The 18,547-nt window shown below is 43.3% G+C and overlaps 1 protein-coding gene across 2 annotated transcripts in view; it reads right to left on the minus strand.

Annotated features, from left to right (window-relative positions):
• KIF7 (kinesin family member 7) overlaps window positions 1-18,547 on the minus strand; it is a 1,697,985-nt gene that overhangs the window by 1,591,913 nt on the left and 87,525 nt on the right. For both annotated transcript variants that reach the window (XM_044078207.1, XM_044078206.1), the window contains exon 3: window positions 14,595-14,795. In XM_044078207.1, the coding sequence (XP_043934142.1) occupies window positions 14,595-14,795 (201 nt within the window). The remainder of the gene's footprint in view (window positions 1-14,594; window positions 14,796-18,547) is intronic.

Here is an 18,547-nt window from a genome sequence, read left to right on the forward strand (position 1 = left end):
AAGTGGAAGGACAATTATGGGGAAGAAAGGATGCCCTGTAAGACGATAATGGCAAATCCTGCTGTAGATTTTGAAAAGGCAGATAAGTGATAGTATTAGCTAAAGGTATGCACAGATGACAAGGTAGCAGCTTCCAAAATGTCTTTGGGAGGAACTCCTTTCAGGAAAGCAGCAGAGGTAGAAGTGGCTTTAGTACAGTGAGTCCTTACAGTTTCAGGAAGCTTTTTTTCCCATGGTGGCTGTAACAAAAGGAAACACAGTGAAAGACTCACTTGGAGAAAGTGTGTTTGGAGACTGGTTTCCCTTTTTCAGCCAAAGGCAAAGGACACAAAAAGTTGGTCTGATTTCCTGTAAAATTTAGTTTTGTCAAAATAGTAGTGAAGTTGTATGTGCATATCCAAGGAGTGAAGGATTCTCTCCCCACTGTTTGGGGAAGAAGATGGGCAAGTGTATGGCTTGATTCAAGGATGTGTATGTGACCACCTTGAGCATAAAGGATGGGTTAGTCCTAAGTGATACTCCATCTGGCTGGTGCATGAGAAATGGTTCCACTGCCATGAGAGCTCGCAACTCATAGACCCTTCCAGCTGAGGTGATAGCTAGTAAAAGGGCAGTCTTCCAAGTTAAGAATTTTATCTCAGCAGAAGCTGTTGGTTTCAAATGGGCGTAAGCGTCAATTTTTTCTAGAACAAAACTGAGGTCCCATGGAGGTGTGGGTAGTCTCCTGGGAGGTCTAATGTGGACCACTCGCCTAAGAAACTGTTTCATCAGGGGGTGGGAAAAGATAGGAGGAAGAACAGGGATGTGGGCTGAAATGGGAGAGGTGTGAATCTTGACTGAAAAAAAGGATAGGCCTTTGTCCACCAGGATAGCCAGGTAATCTAAAATGGCAGAGATACTGGCTGATTTGGGACTGAGGCCTTGCTGCGGACACCAAATACAGACCCTTTTCCATTTGGTTGAGTATGACTTCCTAGGACTATGCCTTCTAGCCTTTTTGAGAATGTCTTGAACTTGCCTTCTTAGGGAGTGCTCAAGTGTGGTATTTTGAGGAATTATCCAGGCTGAGAGTTTGAGAGTCTGTAGGTTGGGATGCACAATCCTCCCCTTGTTCTGAGTCAGACAGTCAATTTGCTGAGGTAAATGCCATGACTTTGTGTTGGTTAAACTCAGTAGCAGGGGGTACCAGTGCTGCTTGTGCCAGTCTGGGGCTATCAGGATGACCCTTGGGCCTTCTTCTCTGATTTTCAGGAGGACCCTTGGAAGAGGAGGCAGGGGAGGAAACACAAAGGAACAGGTGGCTCCAAAGGAAGGAGAAAGCATCTGTCTTCCAGGCTGTGGGTAGTTTGCCACCAAAGAGAATCAAATGAAAAGATCCTATTCCAGGAGCAAAGAGGTCCATCATCTGTGGGGATCCCCATTTGTGGACTATGCTGATAAATGTTTCCCGATGCAGATGCCACTCATGGGGATCCATCAGATGGCTGCTGAGATGATCTGCTACATAGTGTGTTGTGTCCCTGGGAGGTACTTTGTCATGAGGTGCAACCCCAGAGAATGAGCTGTCTCAGACCTGCATCACTATTCGACAAGAGGGTATGAGTGGGTGCCCCCTGTTTATGTATCACATTACTGTGGTGTTGCTTCTTTTGACAAGCAGGACCCCCTGGTTTCCACTGAACTTTGAAAGCCAGTAGGGCTCTTTAGCACTGCCATCAGTTCTTTCCAGTTTATGTGCTTGTGTCTGAGCTTAGCTTCCCATCTGCCCTGGAAATGCAGGTGTTGGAAATGAGCTCCCCAGACAGTCTCTGAAACATCTGTGGTCAAAGTCCGACTGAAGGATGAACCTGAAGGGGAGACCCGGGTTCTGGGCACATGCCTGTGTCCGCCATGCAAATTCCTCTTTGAATCAGTGGAATTTCTACCTCCAGGGACTGAGTTGCTGGCACCACAGATTCTTGAGGTATCACTACAGCTTCCTCATGTGTAGTCTGGCCAGAATCATGAGGATACAAGATACCATGTAGCCTAATGCTCTGAAAAGTTCCCTGGCTGAGAGGCATTATTTCTCAATAATGTCTTGTAATAGAGTTATGAAGGAGACCTTTTCTGGAGGGAGGAAGTCCTTTCGAAGGAAGGAATCCAAAAGAGCTCACAGGAAACTATCCTGGCGGAAGGGTCTATGTTGGATTTGCAAAGATTTATGGTGAACCCCAAAGAGGTGAGGAAGATTTGAGTGAAGGCCAGATCCTCGAGGAGCTTTGACTGTCTCATGGTTTGCATGAAGCAGTCGTCCAGGTAGAAGTACATTTGGATTCCTCTTGTTCTGCAGAAGGCGATTACAGGGGCTAAACACTTTAAGACCATGCGAACAGCAGACAAGCCAAAGGGCAGTGCAGAAAATTGTAAGTGACTGGCATCTGCCCTGAAGCAAAGAAAACTTCTGCAAGATTCCTCTATAGAAATGTGCAAGTTAGCATCTTTTAGGTCTAAGGAGATCATTAAGGCCTGAGGGTTTATCACAGGAAGAAGTTATTGAAGAGTCAACATTTTGAACTATGGTACTAGCAAAGTCCGGATTGAGGGTGGACAAATCTACGATAGGGCGCCAAGATTCCTCCTTTCGGGGAACCAGGAATAACCTGAAGTAAAATCGTTTCCCTATTTGATGATCTGGTGTACTGGTTCCACCAAGCCCTGTGAGCATAAGTTGTGAATCTGAGAAAGGGCCTCCACTCTTATTTTGTGGAACATCTGGGTAACCTGAGTTTCTTAATGGCTCTCTGAAAGTCAGCTTGTAACCATCATAGATAACCCTCAGAACCCACTTGTCTGAAGAAATGTGGGACCAGTTTTTTTTTCCTCTTATCTTTTCTGGGGAGGAAGGGGTGGGAAGGGGACAAAGTCATTGCTGCTCTCTGCCAGGATCCTGTGGCCTGGAACTCCCCTGCATGGGTGGTCCAGAGAGCCACTGCCTAGGCCTTTGTGAATGTTGCTGCCTTTGAGGCCTTTCCCTCCAAAATTTCCTCTGGCCACCTTTTGATTGAGAGGGAAAGGACCAGTGTTTAGTGGGAAAATTCCTACTAAGTCTAGGAGGCTGAACTTGGAGGAAGTTCTTTACAGTTTGCATAGATGTAGTTTCATCTTCCATCTTTTTTTTTTTTTAGCACAGCTTTCGCCTTTGGCCCAAAACAGTAAGGCATTATCCAAGGGTCCATCCAGAAGTTTGGCTATGACATTATATTGGTAGGGTCTGTTCCCCAAAACCAGGTCTATATTAAAAGACAGAAGAGGTGTTTCAGCGAACACCTACTGGTCGACATGTAATGAGCGAATGCTCAAAACAGTGGTTTCTTTCCCTGGGAAAGAAACCACTAGCACACACACACACAGACACACACAGACACACACACAGACACTTTAAAACATAATGTGGGGGGCTTTGCCCCCCACCCCCCAAAAGTTTTGAGTGTTCGCCCTTTAGTGCGTTCACACATTACATGTCAACCAAGAGGTGTTCGTGGAAACACCTCTTCTGTCTTTTAATATAGACCCCCCCAAACCAATCATACCTTCTAATGACAGAGCCAAATGCATTTGCTCAGCTAGAAGCCTCCCTAGCATCACAGCCACAGTGTAAAAAGAGCATCTAGCCACCTGACAACTGGAATAGCAAAGGTTCAACAATTCTCAGAAATGTTCCTGTCCTCCAGGGAGGGAATCTTTTGTTTCACTTTATCTAAAATACTTTCTAGGTATTTCATAATATGAAACTAGCAGTTAAGGGCCCTCACGGATAGGGTGGTGGAAGTGTAGATTTTTTTTTTTTTTTTTTTACCAAACCTATCAAGGACCCTACTTCCTTTGTCAGTAGGTAAAAGGTTCTTAGAAGAGCTGACCTTTGCTACCTTGAGACCTTGAGTGACAACCTTTGGGGTCAGCAGTGGGGTTTTTGAAGAGGTACTTATAAGGGTTCAGCACCCTGTTAAACCAGTCTAGTTTTCAAGGGGCTGGAGGAAGATGGTCAGGGTTCAGGGAAGAGTCCAGAGGTTTGTGTTTTGGGAGGTCAAGGAACTCCCTAACCTTCTTTTTAGATTGTGGGTATTCCTGTGCCTCCCATTGGAAATGTTCCCTCATGCCATGGATCGTTTCCCCAAAGGATATGTCTTTAGGAGGAGAAGCTGAAGTCAGATTCGCCTGCGAATTTGAATCTTCATATGAAGGTTCCCTCCTCAAAGACACACTTCCCTGTTCAGAATCCTCACCTGAATCAGGAGGTTCAGAAAACACTTCTGGAGAGGGATCCCTCTTCCTTTTTCCTGGGGAAGACTACAAAGGGGTTTGCCTAGCACTGACTAAGGAAATGAGGTCTTCAGCTAACCTGACCAGCTCTTGCTAATAACCTGGTGTGTGTGTGTGTGTGTGTGTGTGTGTGTGTGTGTGTGTGTGTGTGTGTGTGTGTGTGTGTGTGTGGGGGGGGGGGGGGGCAGTAGGCCTAGGCATATGACTGGAGGAAGAACCCTTCATAGGGATTGCTTTGGCCCAAGTACATCCGCCATCTAGACACCAGTCTCTTTGTAATGCAGAAACGACAGAAGCTGACACTTCAAAGCAATGTCACTGGTGCAAGACTGCTCCTCGGAAGCCAAGGTCTGCTGAGCAACTCCAAACCTAACCAAAGAACTGAAAGCCACGGCCTGTGTAGAAGCTGAGGGACCTGACAGCACGTTGGATTCCGTATGGGTCTCAACAGAGGCCTGTGCCACCACTTTGGCTGCAGAAGGGGACTGCGAAAACGCTTTTCCTTCCTTGGCAATAACGAGCCTTGGGGGACTGGCCAATGTTGAATGGTTGTTATCCAAGGTCCTAAGCTTAGGTCTTTTTTCCTTGTCTTTCTTATGCTTAGGGAGCTCAACCTTTGACAACTGGTGGACATCATCAAAAGATACAAGGAAGATTGCAGACTAAGATGCCTAGCTAAGATTTTGGCAGTCCTAGAATTGAAATGGGCACAAAACGAACACTAGGGATGTCATGATCTAGCCCTAGACAGGTAACACACAAAGTCTAAAAGTCTCACTGTGGAATTTACTTACCATAGGGGAGACAACAGTTAACCTTATCTTACATGGGTTAAACAAAGAAAACAAGTTCCTCAACGGGGTACTTAGCTTTAGAAGGCTTCTCCCTAGTGCAGACCAAATGACACACTGAAACACTGCTTCGGGCTCCAAAGGCAAGAAAGACTTATGTCATGGTGGCAGCTAGCTCCCTTTATACCCAAATGTACTGATGTCAGGGTAGGGTGTCCGCCATTCTTGGGAGGAGGGAGATTTTTACTCTGGTAGTCAGGCCGGCCAAGGGCTTCCACAGCAGAAAATCCCACAAGTTAGGACTGCAATAGAAAAAAACATGAATATCATCCATGGTTATGACCATTCCAGGGATATGACTTACAAAATACACAGTATTACCATAGCTAAGCAATGCATTTACTTCATCAATTCTCCCCTAATTTTAAGCTATACAGTTGCACCTTTTGATTTGATCCTAAATTAAAAAACAGACCATCAGAAAAATCATTTACACATGTCTGTTCCAGATGGTCTCTCCTTTCATATCCAGGGGGAAGAAAAATCAGCAATTATGCAAACGTAATCCTTTCTTGGTTACTTATACAATGCTGACTTACATTCTGATTATACAGTGAAAGTCATGTCAAAATGTCTAAAGACTGTTTCCTGAATTTAGAATTGTAGCAAATCAACTTGTTTAACGCACAGAATACACCAGTTTCCTGAAACTGAATAAATAACATAACATCTTTCAATCATGCTTCATGACAGCTCCAGCCAGGCTGTTACTTTTTTTTCCCCATATGAAGTGGTACCTTCTAAACTTAAGTCAAATTAATGAACACTGAAAAGTAAAGTGTACTCAGTTTTACTAACCAACAAAAACAGCAGCTTTACTGCTCATTGTACCCAAATTCAATCTTTGCTCCCTTTGCAGTTCTCACCAAATACAGAACTCCAAAACATCTTTCCTCCTAGTTAAGAATAAATATCAGGAATTATGTGCTGGAAGAGAAACAAAAAGATTACTTAGTACTGAATGTTACAAACCTACCCTATATGTACTCAGCTTGTAAAATTTTAAGTTGCCAATGCATGAATATTAAAAAAATACTATAAAAGTTAAGTAACTCAGGTGCTGCAATCCCTGCAAAGCCCATCCAGGTTCTTTACCATAATCATCTTTCAAACTGCTGCTGCAGTTTCACAACCACAGATAATTTGTTTGTTAACAATGGCTCAGAAATTCTTCACTGCTGCTGCTGCCATCAAACAAATGATGTGAAGCAGTACACAGAGATCGTTACTGATCAGCCTGGCTACATAAAAGAAAACAAATCAGCCATGTGCAACATGGGTGTGGCAATTGAGGGAGTTGGTTAAAAACAAACAAATGCCTCACAGTAAAAAAAAAAAAACAAACAAAAAAAAAAAACTGAAGTTAAACAAATTTCTAAAGAATGTAAATTGGAATGTCAAAGCATGAGACTCTTAAAGCATAAAACTTAACACACACACAAAACATAAAGGCAGTAGGGGCAGTCTCCCTTGAATGAATACCAAGTGCAGCAATGCATATCTGTAGTTAGTGCCATGGTGTATATGGATAAAGCCTTGACTATGACTCATACTACTTCCGTTTGACTAGGATGTCCATCCAGAGTAGGATGGCACACACTCCAGGTGCACCTATCTGTAGATATCCAGTAAACACTACGGACACACACGGGATGGGTGCTGCCAAGGGAGTCAGAGACGGTGACTGTGTAGCAGCAGGAGATAGGATAATAGGTCAAAATACCCCACTACACATCCCTCCAGAGGATGTTACAGGTCAAAATACCCCAACTACACATCCCTCCAGGGGATGTTATAGGTGCACATTATGACAAAGAAAAACACAGGCATAAATAAAAACTTTCTCAGTAGCAGAAGAACACAGCACTAGTATACCAGACCTCCTCATTGGCCAAAAGACATGGGTAGGAGTTAGCCTGGAAAAGTCTTAGGCAGGTTTGGTACACCAGGTGAATGAGAAACAGACCTGTGGGAAAGCAGATGGTGAGCTGTTGTACCCAAAAAGCACCTTACATAACTAATAAAAATGGAGATCTGGAGAAGCTTAATACCATACTGCAATGTGAGGTAGACAAGGAAAGAGAACAAGAGGAGGAAGGTGGGGAACAGCCAAGAAAGAAAGTGAACAAAGAGGTTAAGAGGGCCAAGCCAGAATTAGGGAAATAGACTAAGGGATTAAATATGGGAAGAAATCTTTCTACACATAATGAAACAATAAAAATAATTGGATGAAGACAGATTAACCTTGAACTAAACAGGCAGAAGGTGCAGGGAAGCAGAGTAAGCAGATATTCTAAATTTTTGCATAAATATTTACAAAGAAAAGGCATATAAAACTTTTGGCATGAAAAGAGAAAGTCTAGCAAGATGGGGAGGAATGAATGGATGCAGCAACAAACTGCTAAAAAGTTCTTCTCAGTCTTTTTACACTCAGGGAAGACAAGAGCAAGGCAAATTATACCCAGGACACCAAATAAAAAGGGATTACTAAAGTACCCTTCCCAAATCTGTTTAACTGACTTCAATAAAGGGAGGTGGGGGAGGCAGAACCAAGGGACTAAAGGAATGTGAAAGTGATACCTCTGCATGAGGCATATGCCTTGGTGGTCCACTGGAATTACAGACCATTTAACCTGACATTAGTGGTGGAGAGAAGATTGAGGCAAAGGCTGAGCAACTTCATGAAAGAAAAAGTACAGTTTTGTACCTACCATAAATGTAGATGTCCGATAGGTATGCATCTGCAGTCATCACATATGGGTTGTCCTGCCTCAGGCAGCCCTTCGGTCGGCCGGATTCCAAAGTCTGGGTCCGGCGTCGGCTGATGTCGCCTCCCCGACGCCAGAGCGCCTGGGGTATAAAAGCGTCAGCCGACGCCATCTTCCTCAGTTTTTCTTGCCCCAGATGCCAGGTGCCCTCTAAGGAAAGCTAAATTTGGAGAAATGCAATAAATTCCAAACATGCACAAAAATATATACATATATAAAAACAAATACACCATAATAGATAACCCCAGCTAGCTATGAGAGGGGAATGTACCCAAGAAATACCATAGAGGGGAAGGAGGGAGGGTAAACCTGACTGCAGATGCATACCTATCGGACATCTACATTTATGGTAGGTACAAAACTGTACTATGGCCTTCAAGGATGCATCTGCAGTCATCACATATGGGTAGAATACCATAGCCAATCTGGGGGTGGAGGATCTATGTAAAGGATGGTGTAGCTAAAATGTCCTGCAGGACTGCCATAGCAAAGCCTGCTCTGGATCTGGAATATAAAGGTAAGTTGTAATGCTTGGAAAATGTATGCATGGAGCTCTATGTAGCAGCTTCTAAAAAGTCCTTGGTAGCCACCCCTCTTAAGAAGGCTGTGGAGGTGGCTGTGGCTCTGGTCGAATGAGGTCTAATGTTAGCTGGCACAGTTTTTCCATGAAAGGAGTAACAGAAACGAATGCAATTCCCTATCCATTTTGAAATTGTCTGTTTTGAAATTGCTTTTCCTTGTGCACCAGCAGCATATGCTACAAACAACTTGTCAGTTTTTCTGTAATTTTTTGTTCTGTCCAAGTAGTAGCGCAACTGTCTGTGTATGTCCAGGGTGTGCAGAAGCTTTTCCCCTTTGTTTTGTGGATTTGGAAAGAAGGTAGGCAGGTGAATAGCTTGGTTTAATGAGACCCTAGATACCACCTTTGGCATAAATGAAGGATTGGTTCTCAATGAGACTCTGTCTTGATGAAAAATAAGAAATGGCTGTACTGCCATGAGGGCCTGTAACTCAGATACTCTTCTTGCAGAGGTTATTGCCAGAAGGAAGGCAGTCTTCCCAAGAGAGGAACTGTAGTTCTGCAGATGCTGCTGGTTCAAAGGGAGGCAGTGTTAGTTTTTCCAACACAAAGTTATGGTCCCAAGTAGGCAGTGGTGGTTTCCTTGGAGGATTGATGTTTTTAATTCCTCTTAGAAACTGTCTTAGCAGAGGATGAGAGAAGACAGGTGGATCAGTATTGTACTCTGCTGAAATTGCTGAAGCATGAATTTTAATGGAAGAGTAAGACAGGCCATTGTGGAGCATTTCTGCTAAATATTCCAGGATATGCGCCATGTTCATAACTGTTGCATCTAGGCCCTTTGAGGTGCTCCAGGTGTGAAATCTTCCATTTTGCTGAGTATGCCTTTCGTGTGGAAGGCCTGCGAGCTTCCATGATGATATCCTTCACTCTCTTGGATAGCTTATCCTGGTGATGAGTCAAGGTATTTTCCAGGCAGCTAGCTGTAATGTTTTCAGGTTGGAATGCAGAGTTTTGTAATTGTGCTGTGTCAGGAGAAGCGGCCATTGTGGCAGAAGCCATGGTTTTGTCCGTGACATGCTCTTTAGCAATGGGTACCAGTGCTGTCTTGGCCAGTCCGGAGCTATCAGAATCACTCTTGGCTGCTCTGCCCTGATCTTCAGTAAGACCTTGGTCATTAATGGAAGAGGTGGGAATGCATACACTGTTAGAGATCTCCAGCTGAAAGAGAGGGCGTCCACTTTCATTGCTTGTGGGTGGTATGTCCTTGTGCAGAATTTGTCCAGCTGATGATTGTGTGGGGAGGCAAAGAGGTCTATGTCCAGTCTCCCCCATGATTGTGTTATCTGATGGAAGATGTCTGGGTGCAGCATCCATTTGTGTGCATCCATGATGTTCCTGCTTAAGCTGTCCGCCAGTATATTGTCCTTTCCTGGTACAAACTGGGATTGCAGCTGTATATTGAGAGTCAGGGAAAGTTCCCATAGATTCATTGCCAGTCTGCAAAGAGGGTAGGAAAGGGTGCCTCCTTGCTTGTTTATTTACCACATAACTGTAGTGTTGTCTGTCCTTATTAGCAGGTGGCCTTGATGTAGAAATAACTTGAAGGCCTCGATTGCATGCATCACTGCCAGCATTTCCTTTTGGTTTATGTGCATGCATAGCTCTTTTTGTGACCATAGTCCTTGAATGCATCTTCCTTCCATGTGCGCTCCCCATCCGTGGTCTGAAGCATCCATTGTAATGGTTTGGCTGGCTATTGGTTTGCTGAAGGGCAAACCCCTGTTTGACTGGCTTGCTCGAGCCCACGACAGAAATTCCCTTTGAAGGCATGGGATGAGTGGTATCAAAGTTTCCAAGCCGTGACTGTGCTGAGTCCATAAACTCCTTAGGTACCATTGGAGTTTCCTCATATGTAGCCTTGCTTGAGGAATCAGAAGAATGCAAGAAGCCATGTAACCCAGGGCCTGCAGGATTTTCCTTGCAGTCAGCTTAGTTTGTCTTGACAGGTTTTTGAAGTAATCCGGTAGTTGGTTTTGTTTTTCTTCTGTGAAGAAAGCCATTTGGGTGGTTGTGTCTAGATCCGCACCCAGAAAAGTTATTCTTTGGGATGGTACAAGTCTTGACTTGTGAATGTTGACTGTATATCCCAAGGCCTGAAGAAGATAAATGGCATAATTCAAGTGTTTTACCAAAATTTGTTGGCTGTCAGCTTGTATAAGGCAGTCGTCCAGATACAGGTATATTTGCATCCCCTGAAGTCTGCAGTGTGCAATTACTGATGCCAGGCATTTCGTGAATACTCTAGGCGCAGTAGATAGGCCAAAGGGCAATGCTGAGAATTGATAATGCTCTGAACCTGCAAGAAATCTGAGGTGTCTTCTGCAGCTTTGTCTGATAGGGACATGCAGGTATGCCTCCTTGAGGTCCAGAGTTAACAGCCAAGACCCCTTGCCCAGCATGGGAAGGAGTTGCTGTAGAGTCAGCATTTTGAATTTTGGCACAATGAGATAAGTATTTAGTGCGGACAAGTCGAGAATAGGCCTCCATTGCTTTTCTTTTCTTGGAACAAGGAAGAGTCTGGAATAAAATCCTTGGCCTTGTTCTGAGAGGAACCTTTTCTATTGCTTTCATTTTCATTAAGTTGGAGATTTGTTTCAAAGCCTCTGCCCTTTCATTTGGTGGCAGGTCTGGCATGCCTTTTCTTTTCGGTAATGTGTGGAAATGGAACCTGTATCCTTTGTCTATTATTTGTAGTGTCCATTTGTCCCTTGTAATAATGTGCCAATTTCCTGAAAATAAGGAAAGCTTTCCGCCCAAAGGTGCTTCCAATTGAGCCCTGGTTGGCGGTGTCAAAGTAAAGTCATTGAGTCTGTCCTTGTGCAGCAGTTGTAGGCCCTGCACTACCTCTCTGGTTGGGATGCTGCCATTGACGTCCTCTGTAGGAGCCTTTAGCTTGCCCTCTACCTCTGGCATGCCTGTTCTTGCCTCTGAAATCTGTCTGTGTCTGGAAAGGACCAGTTCTTGGAAGGCCAATTTCTGCTGAATCTTGGTGGTTGGACTTGCATAAAATCTTTGACTGTTTGTACAGATTTTGCCTTTTCTTCAAATTTCTTTAAGACCTCCTGAGCAGTGGAGCCAAATAACTTTTGCTTTTCCAGTGGAGCATCCAGAAGCTTTGCTTTAACATGGTCTGGCAGAGATTGTTCCTTCAGCCAAGCATGCCTACGTATGACTGCACCTGTCATAGCTGACCTACATGAAGCTTCCAATGCATCATAACCACACTGCAAGAAATGGTTGCTAACCCGTTGAGAGTTATGTACCAGATCCTGAAGTGATTTGCGATCTAGGGGTTCAGGTGAAGACAGCTTTTTATGCAATTCATCTAACAAATATTCTTGGTACTGTATCATATGAAATTGACAGTTTAAAGCCCTCATAGAAAGGGTAGCAGAAGTATACACTTTTTTACCCCATCGCTCTAAAGCCCTGGACTCCCTTTCAGAGGGGAGTGGATTTTTTGTAGTGACAGCCGCAACCCCTTTAGGGCCCTGGGAGATAGTTTCTGGATCAGCAGAGTGGGCCTTGTAAAGGAAAAGGTGTGATTCCGGGACCCTGTAGTACCTATCGGGTTTGGCAGGAGCTGGAGGGAGAGTGTCAGGGGTTGTGCTAGATTCAGAGTACACATCATCAATGACATTCAAAACAGGGGGAATAGCCAAAGGTCTATGCTGAGGCAAATGCAAGAAGGTCCTTAATCTCTTCCTGAATCAGAGAATTCCTGGCCCTGCCATTGGAAATGCTCCCTCATAGTGTGCAGAGTTTCCCCAAAAGACAGTTCTTCAGGAGGGGAGGCCGAAGGGATGGATTCCTCTGCATCTGAATCCTCGTAGGCCGGAAAAGCCTCCTCCTGGTAGTCCGAGAGAGCAGAGCCATCAGAGGCCTCATCTGAGGAGAGGGGATTAGAGGGCTCAACCCTGGGCCTTTTTTCTGTAGGAGGTTGAGAGCCCCTGTCCGGATGAGGCTGAGAGCCCCTAATTAATGAAATAAGGTCCTCTGCTAGACTAAGGATCTGAAAACCTGTAGTAGGTCCCTGAGGGATAACCCTGGGAGGCATAGATTTTGAGTGTTTAGCAGCTTTAGCCCTAGAGAATGCCTCAATAGACATGGACGCAGGAGGTCTGGCTGCACCACGTGCTGGTGTAGTTTTGTCTAAGGGAATGGTGTCGGAAGGTTCCTTGACACCAGATTCCAATGGAGATTCAACAACCGATACAGTAGTGGCCTCCGGGGCCGAGGTTGTCGGTTGTACGGTTTCGGTGGACGGTAGTACCAAGGACTCGGTTTCAGCAGAGACAGAGACACTCGCGGTAGGCCTGGCCGTGGTTTCAGCCGAAACCGCGGCCCGCGTGTGTCGGTCCTTGTCCTTCCGTTTCTGTATTAAATGTGAAGTCGGAGTCTCCGACGGCATTTTGTAAGCAAAACTAGCCCCAAAAAATTCCTCTGCAAACTCCGACCGACGTCAGTTGAAGGAAGCACAGGCGGAACAGGCCGAGACGTTGTGGTCTGGGCCTAGGCAAGGTAGGCAGTAAGAGTGGAAATCCTTTTGAGGTATTTGTTTCCCACAAGTTAAGCAATTATTAATTTTATCTGACATCGGCTGAGGCAAGAAAGAGTCCCCAACGGGGTACTTAGCTTTTGAAGTCTTCGGTTTAGCTGAATTACAGGAGCTGGCCGACCGGCACTTGCGAACTTCTTCTGCTTCGGGCACCACGCGGCAAGAAAGACTGAGGAAGATGGCGTCGGCTGACGCTTTTATACCCCAGGCGCTCTGACGTCAGGGAAGGGGCGACATCAGCCGACGCCGGACCCAGACTTTGGAATCCGGCCGACCAAAGGGCTGCCTGAGGCAGGACAACCCATATGTGATGACTGCAGATGCATCCTTGAAGGACATCACCACACAAATAAGTGTCAGTGTTGGTTTATGGGAAAAAAAATTCCTGGCAAACTAAACCTTTATCTTACTTGACTGAAAAGGGAGGTAACCAGTAGATTAATGAATTCAAAGTCTCTCACTCAGTCTCTCATGTAGCATTAGAAAACTAATAAGCTGGGTATAAAAACTGCCCGAATGGTAAGACATCAATTATAATGGGACAGTTGTTTAATGGGGGGGGGGGGGGTCACTGAAAGAGGTCAATTATGGGACTTAAATACTAAGAGTGAAGCACAGGATTAACCTACTTGTGGATGATATCCATCATGGACAAGCACTGAAGGATGAGGGGAAAAGCCCGAGAAAGGATTTAAAGAAGCCTACAACCTGGGATGACCTCAAGCACCAAGTATAAGGTGTTCCACATGAAAGCAATATCTAGAAACACGACTAAAAGCTAACAGTTCCAACTGCTAGCAACTGATCAGGAAAAAGGACATCGGGATTATGGCTACATACAGTCACCAAGCACAATAAAGACATCAGTTTATTTCAAGAGCCAGACAGGTTTCAGCCTCTTTAAAAGGCACCAAGGGGAATGCAACTACAGTACTGCTTATACTTTTAGAGACCATGCAGGGGACATAAGTAGTTTTGAAGGATAAATAAGGAATTGAAGGCAATAATGTATGAAATGAAAATAGGCAACCTGGGACTAGACAATAGAAAACAGGAGAAGAAAAGGCAAAACTTACATGAAATGGGTATACAACACCATTACTGGAACATGTGATGAGTCAAAGCTTAAGAAGCAGTTTTAGTAATAATAAAAATAACTTTTTTTTTTTTTTTTTTTTTTTTTAAGGAGTATCATGGACAAGTATAATGAGCTCTCAAAATGTGCGGTACAGAGACAAATAAAAGCAAGGAGTTATTCAAGAGGCATGATAATCTATCCAGAGTTTTCTGATGTGTGTGTGTGTGTGTGTGTGTGTGTGTGTGTGTGTGTGTGTGTGTGTGTGTGTATATATACACGTGTCCATCCTTTATTCTACTAAATAAGCTCACAGTATGAAACGTTCAACTTTTACAAACTTGAATTTACTTCTTAAAGAAGCTAAATTAAAAACAAAGCAGAATTCTGAATACATTTCCAGTAATTTATTGGAAATGTACACATTAAAATAACAATACATAAACAAGTTTCTTACCTATATTACCCTTCTCATCTTCTCTTATCTGGATATTCTTCATGGCAGATTCTACTTCGAGAAGATCATGGAACTCTTCCTTGTATACCTCCAAATAAGAAACCCTCAGAGTGTAATCTATCAAGTCATTCTCATCAATAGTCTTGAAGATTTCTGCTGCAGCCCGGGGAAGGATGCCCTGTTCTTCATCACTAAAAGATGCTAGCAGTAGAATATTAAACAAATAAGATCAGAGCCCACAAGTTACAGTAGCAAATAATGTGCAACCAGTAGTTATCAATTACTATATTTTCTAAAGACTAAGTTTGTTTTGCAGATTAAAGCAAATACAACACAGTCAGAAAGTAAAGAACAGTAAACAAATGACAGCTATAGCATGGGCATAAATTAATGTACAACAGACAGAGGCTATGCATAAAGAAAGAAGAAAGTTTGTTTGTGTATTTCAGCTTTTCCCGGTTAGGGGTCGCCACAGCGGAACTCCGGTCCGCTAATGACTGGCAGTTGATTTTTACGTACCGGCTTGCCAGGCCTGACGTACAACCTTCAACAAAGGTACGTCCATTCACGCATGTCTCCACGCAGAAGACGCTCTAGCTGAGAACTGAACCGGGCAGCGTCTTACTGTGAGGCGACAACGCTACCGCAGCACCACCACCGCGGGTAAAGAGAGAAGCAAGTATGCATCTAAAAACATTTTAGAATATGTAAAGCACATAAACTGCATCAGTGTTCTCATGTTATGTATATGTTTTAATGATCATTTTTCTTTTTAACTAACAGAAGGAAAAAGTGTGATGTGGGATATAAAATTCTTAGTATTTTCTCCGATAGTTGGCAGTTTACATACTGACAAAACACACGTAAGAATGTCTATCATACATTTCTATTCTTTTTTTTTTGTGAGAAAAGCAAGAAAAAAAAATGTACATGCTCTGGGTCCCCAATGTAGCATTAGATCTTTAATGACATGTATGTCGGCAGACAGAAAACCCAGTTATTATCTGCTGACCCTATGGAAGATTTTCAAGAAGTTTCCTAATTCAGGAGGCTGTTCTAAACTCTTATTTTAAGACACTGTTTTTTTTTTCCTGGCATATTTGTTTAAACATCTTCATTAAACTGTTGAAATTCACAAACACCAACCACAAGCTGTACAATCCACAATGAAAAGCGGCAGGACCCAGATAACGTCCACTAATACAGAAATACCAACCATAAACTGTAAAATTAGAACTATTTATTTTGTGAAAGATTTCATACAAGTACTGTTAAATTGTTTTACTCCGTTACCTTTTTCCTTCTTCCCCTCCCCTCGGGGTCCTTCCAAACATTAATGACATGAAGCGAGGCAAATGCTTTTCAATTCCTCATAAGTTTAACAAATTCAACAAAAGTACAGTTTTAACTTATTCTTATACAGCTATATTTCGCAAATGAGACTGATTATTTTCAATCTCACATTTACTAATTTTATTGTTGGTTTAGTAGACTATTTTAATAAGAAAATCAAGTTACTTCAGAATATCATTCACAAAGCAAAAAACATGGATATAAAGCATTTAGAATATGTTAAAGGAGGAGGTCTGTCGTCAGGGGAAGAGTTTCATATGAACACATCTTTCTGAGTGGATAGGTGAAGGAATCCCTGAGCTAGGTCAGCCCTGACTGATGGAGAAAGGAGGAAAACAGTAAAAGTATAAATCCTGACTATTAAAGCTAACCTTCACCGTAAGCTGGTCTTAAAAGTCTTTCGGCTTTTCCTGGCTAGGGGTCACCACAGTGGAACTCCAGTCCACTCATGCCTGGCAGTGGATTTTTATGGTGCCGAGTTGCCAGCCCGCCACCCAACCTTCAATGAAGGCACGCCCATTCATGCTCACACCTACATGCATGTCTTTAGCGTAACTCGACCATGGGGAGGAGATTCAGACTCCACACAGAAGGCGCTCCAGCAAAGAATCGAACATGAGAACCTCTTGCTGTGAGGCGACAATGCTAACCGCTGCACCCCCACGGCAACTACCGTAAGCTGGTAAATAAGTTAATTCACCAAAGTACTTGAATGGGAATAGTAGAGAACTGTCAACTACAGTTAAAATGGCTAGAAATAAAGATATTTACTGGGAAACACTTATGAAGATGATGTAGTTAAAAAATAAGTGTACATATGTACAAATTGTAGAGTGGAGTGCCATATATCTTGTGCAATGGCAGCAGAAACACTAAGAATAAGTCATGTGCTCATCATAACTAGGAATCTGTGATTTTCATTCTTCCTCACTTCTGGATTATGGAGCCAATCTTCGGATCAGACTTGCCTGCATACTGTAGACTTTGGATCCAACTCTTGAGCTCCTCCCTCTCCCCATAATGCCCCACTCCATTCCCATTGCCTCAGACAGAGTTTGCTGTTCTGTTTCATAATAATAGAGGAGAAACAGATATATTCAAACACAATACAGAAAAGATAGGGCTCAAACCTAGAACTTTAGGTTCCAAAGACAACCCAATAGATCCTTCCAAAAGAAGAAAATGGATGGGGGTGGAGGGGAGTTGAGGAAGAATGAAAATGGACAACACAGATACATTAGTTATGGTGAGTGCATAACTTATAAATCTGATGTTGTCCTTTTCATTCTTCCTCACTTATGGGACAGTCTCCAGCAAAGCAGACATAGGGCGGCCCTCATGGAAGGATATTCTGCAGTACTGCTGAACCAAAGGAGGCTCTACTTCTAGATATGATGTCCAATCTGTAATGTGAAACAAAGGAATGAACCTTAGACCATGTAGCTACTGCAAATGCCATCTATAGGTTTTCTTGCCCAAAAAGCCAATGAAGCAACCACAGATTTAGCTGAGTGACCTCGGGGAAGTCTTGGCAATGCCATACTCTTCTGAGAGTAAACCCATGAGATGCAGTCTGTAATCCATTTAGCTAGGGTAACTTTAGAAATTGAATGGAATATATATATGGAGAGAAAGATACAAAAAGCTGGTCTGACTATTGTAAAGTGTTTTGTTCTGTGAAGGTAAAAACGTAGCTGTCCGTACAAGTTAAGGAGTAGCATGCACTCTCCTTTGTCTGCAAAATTTGGAAAGAAAACTGGCAAGTGAATGAACTGATTGCTACTTTTAAAAGCTGTCTTAGGGACAAATATAGGGTTAGTCTGCAGAGAAACCCTATCTTTCTGGAAAATAATGTAAAGACTTTTTGCTGAAAAAGCCTGGAGTTCGGAAATTCTTTTTGCTGAAGTTACAGCTACCAAGAACAGAGTCTTCCATGACAGAAATTTTATGTCAGATTTGTCAAGACTCAAAGGGCTTTTCTGTCAAACCTTCAAGTACTGCAGTAAGCTGCCAAGGCCGGGAGGTTTCCTTTACTTGATGCCTTAGGTGAAAAATGCCTTTCATAACAGTTTTACAAACTCTACAGGTACCTAAGGAAAAAGGATTTATTCAGCATGTGTAAATTTGAAATTGCTGGCAAATTAAGTATAAAGATGTAGAAACTAGCACACTCTTGAAAAGAGTTGTCAAAAATTGAAGAACAGCCAAAACTGGTGCAGAAAATGGATTAATGTCCTTATCTGATCCACAGATAGAAAATCTTTTCCACTTGCTTTTTATAAACTTTTTGGTAGAATCATTTTAAGAAGCCAAAATATGGTCACAGACTGGGGAAGAGAGCCTGGACTGTCCATTACTGGAAGTGGACAAACAAAGGGATCAACTTGAGGGTCTGAATGTTGGGGTATTGAATCCTTGACGGAGAGAGGAGATCCTGAGTAGGTTCCAGTATCCACTGAGGACAACTAAGATGAGACAGTAGAAATGGAAGCCATACTTGCCGATGCCAGAAGGGGCCAATGATGACTACTGAGCTTTTCAGCCTGCTTACTTTATACAAAAATCTTAGAATCAGGGGAAGAGGAGGATAAGCATAAAGG

This window comes from Protopterus annectens, chromosome 7.part0 (assembly GCF_019279795.1).
Source record: "Protopterus annectens isolate FY-2018-M chromosome 7.part0, PAN1.0, whole genome shotgun sequence".
NCBI lineage: Eukaryota > Metazoa > Chordata > Ceratodontiformes > Protopteridae > Protopterus > Protopterus annectens.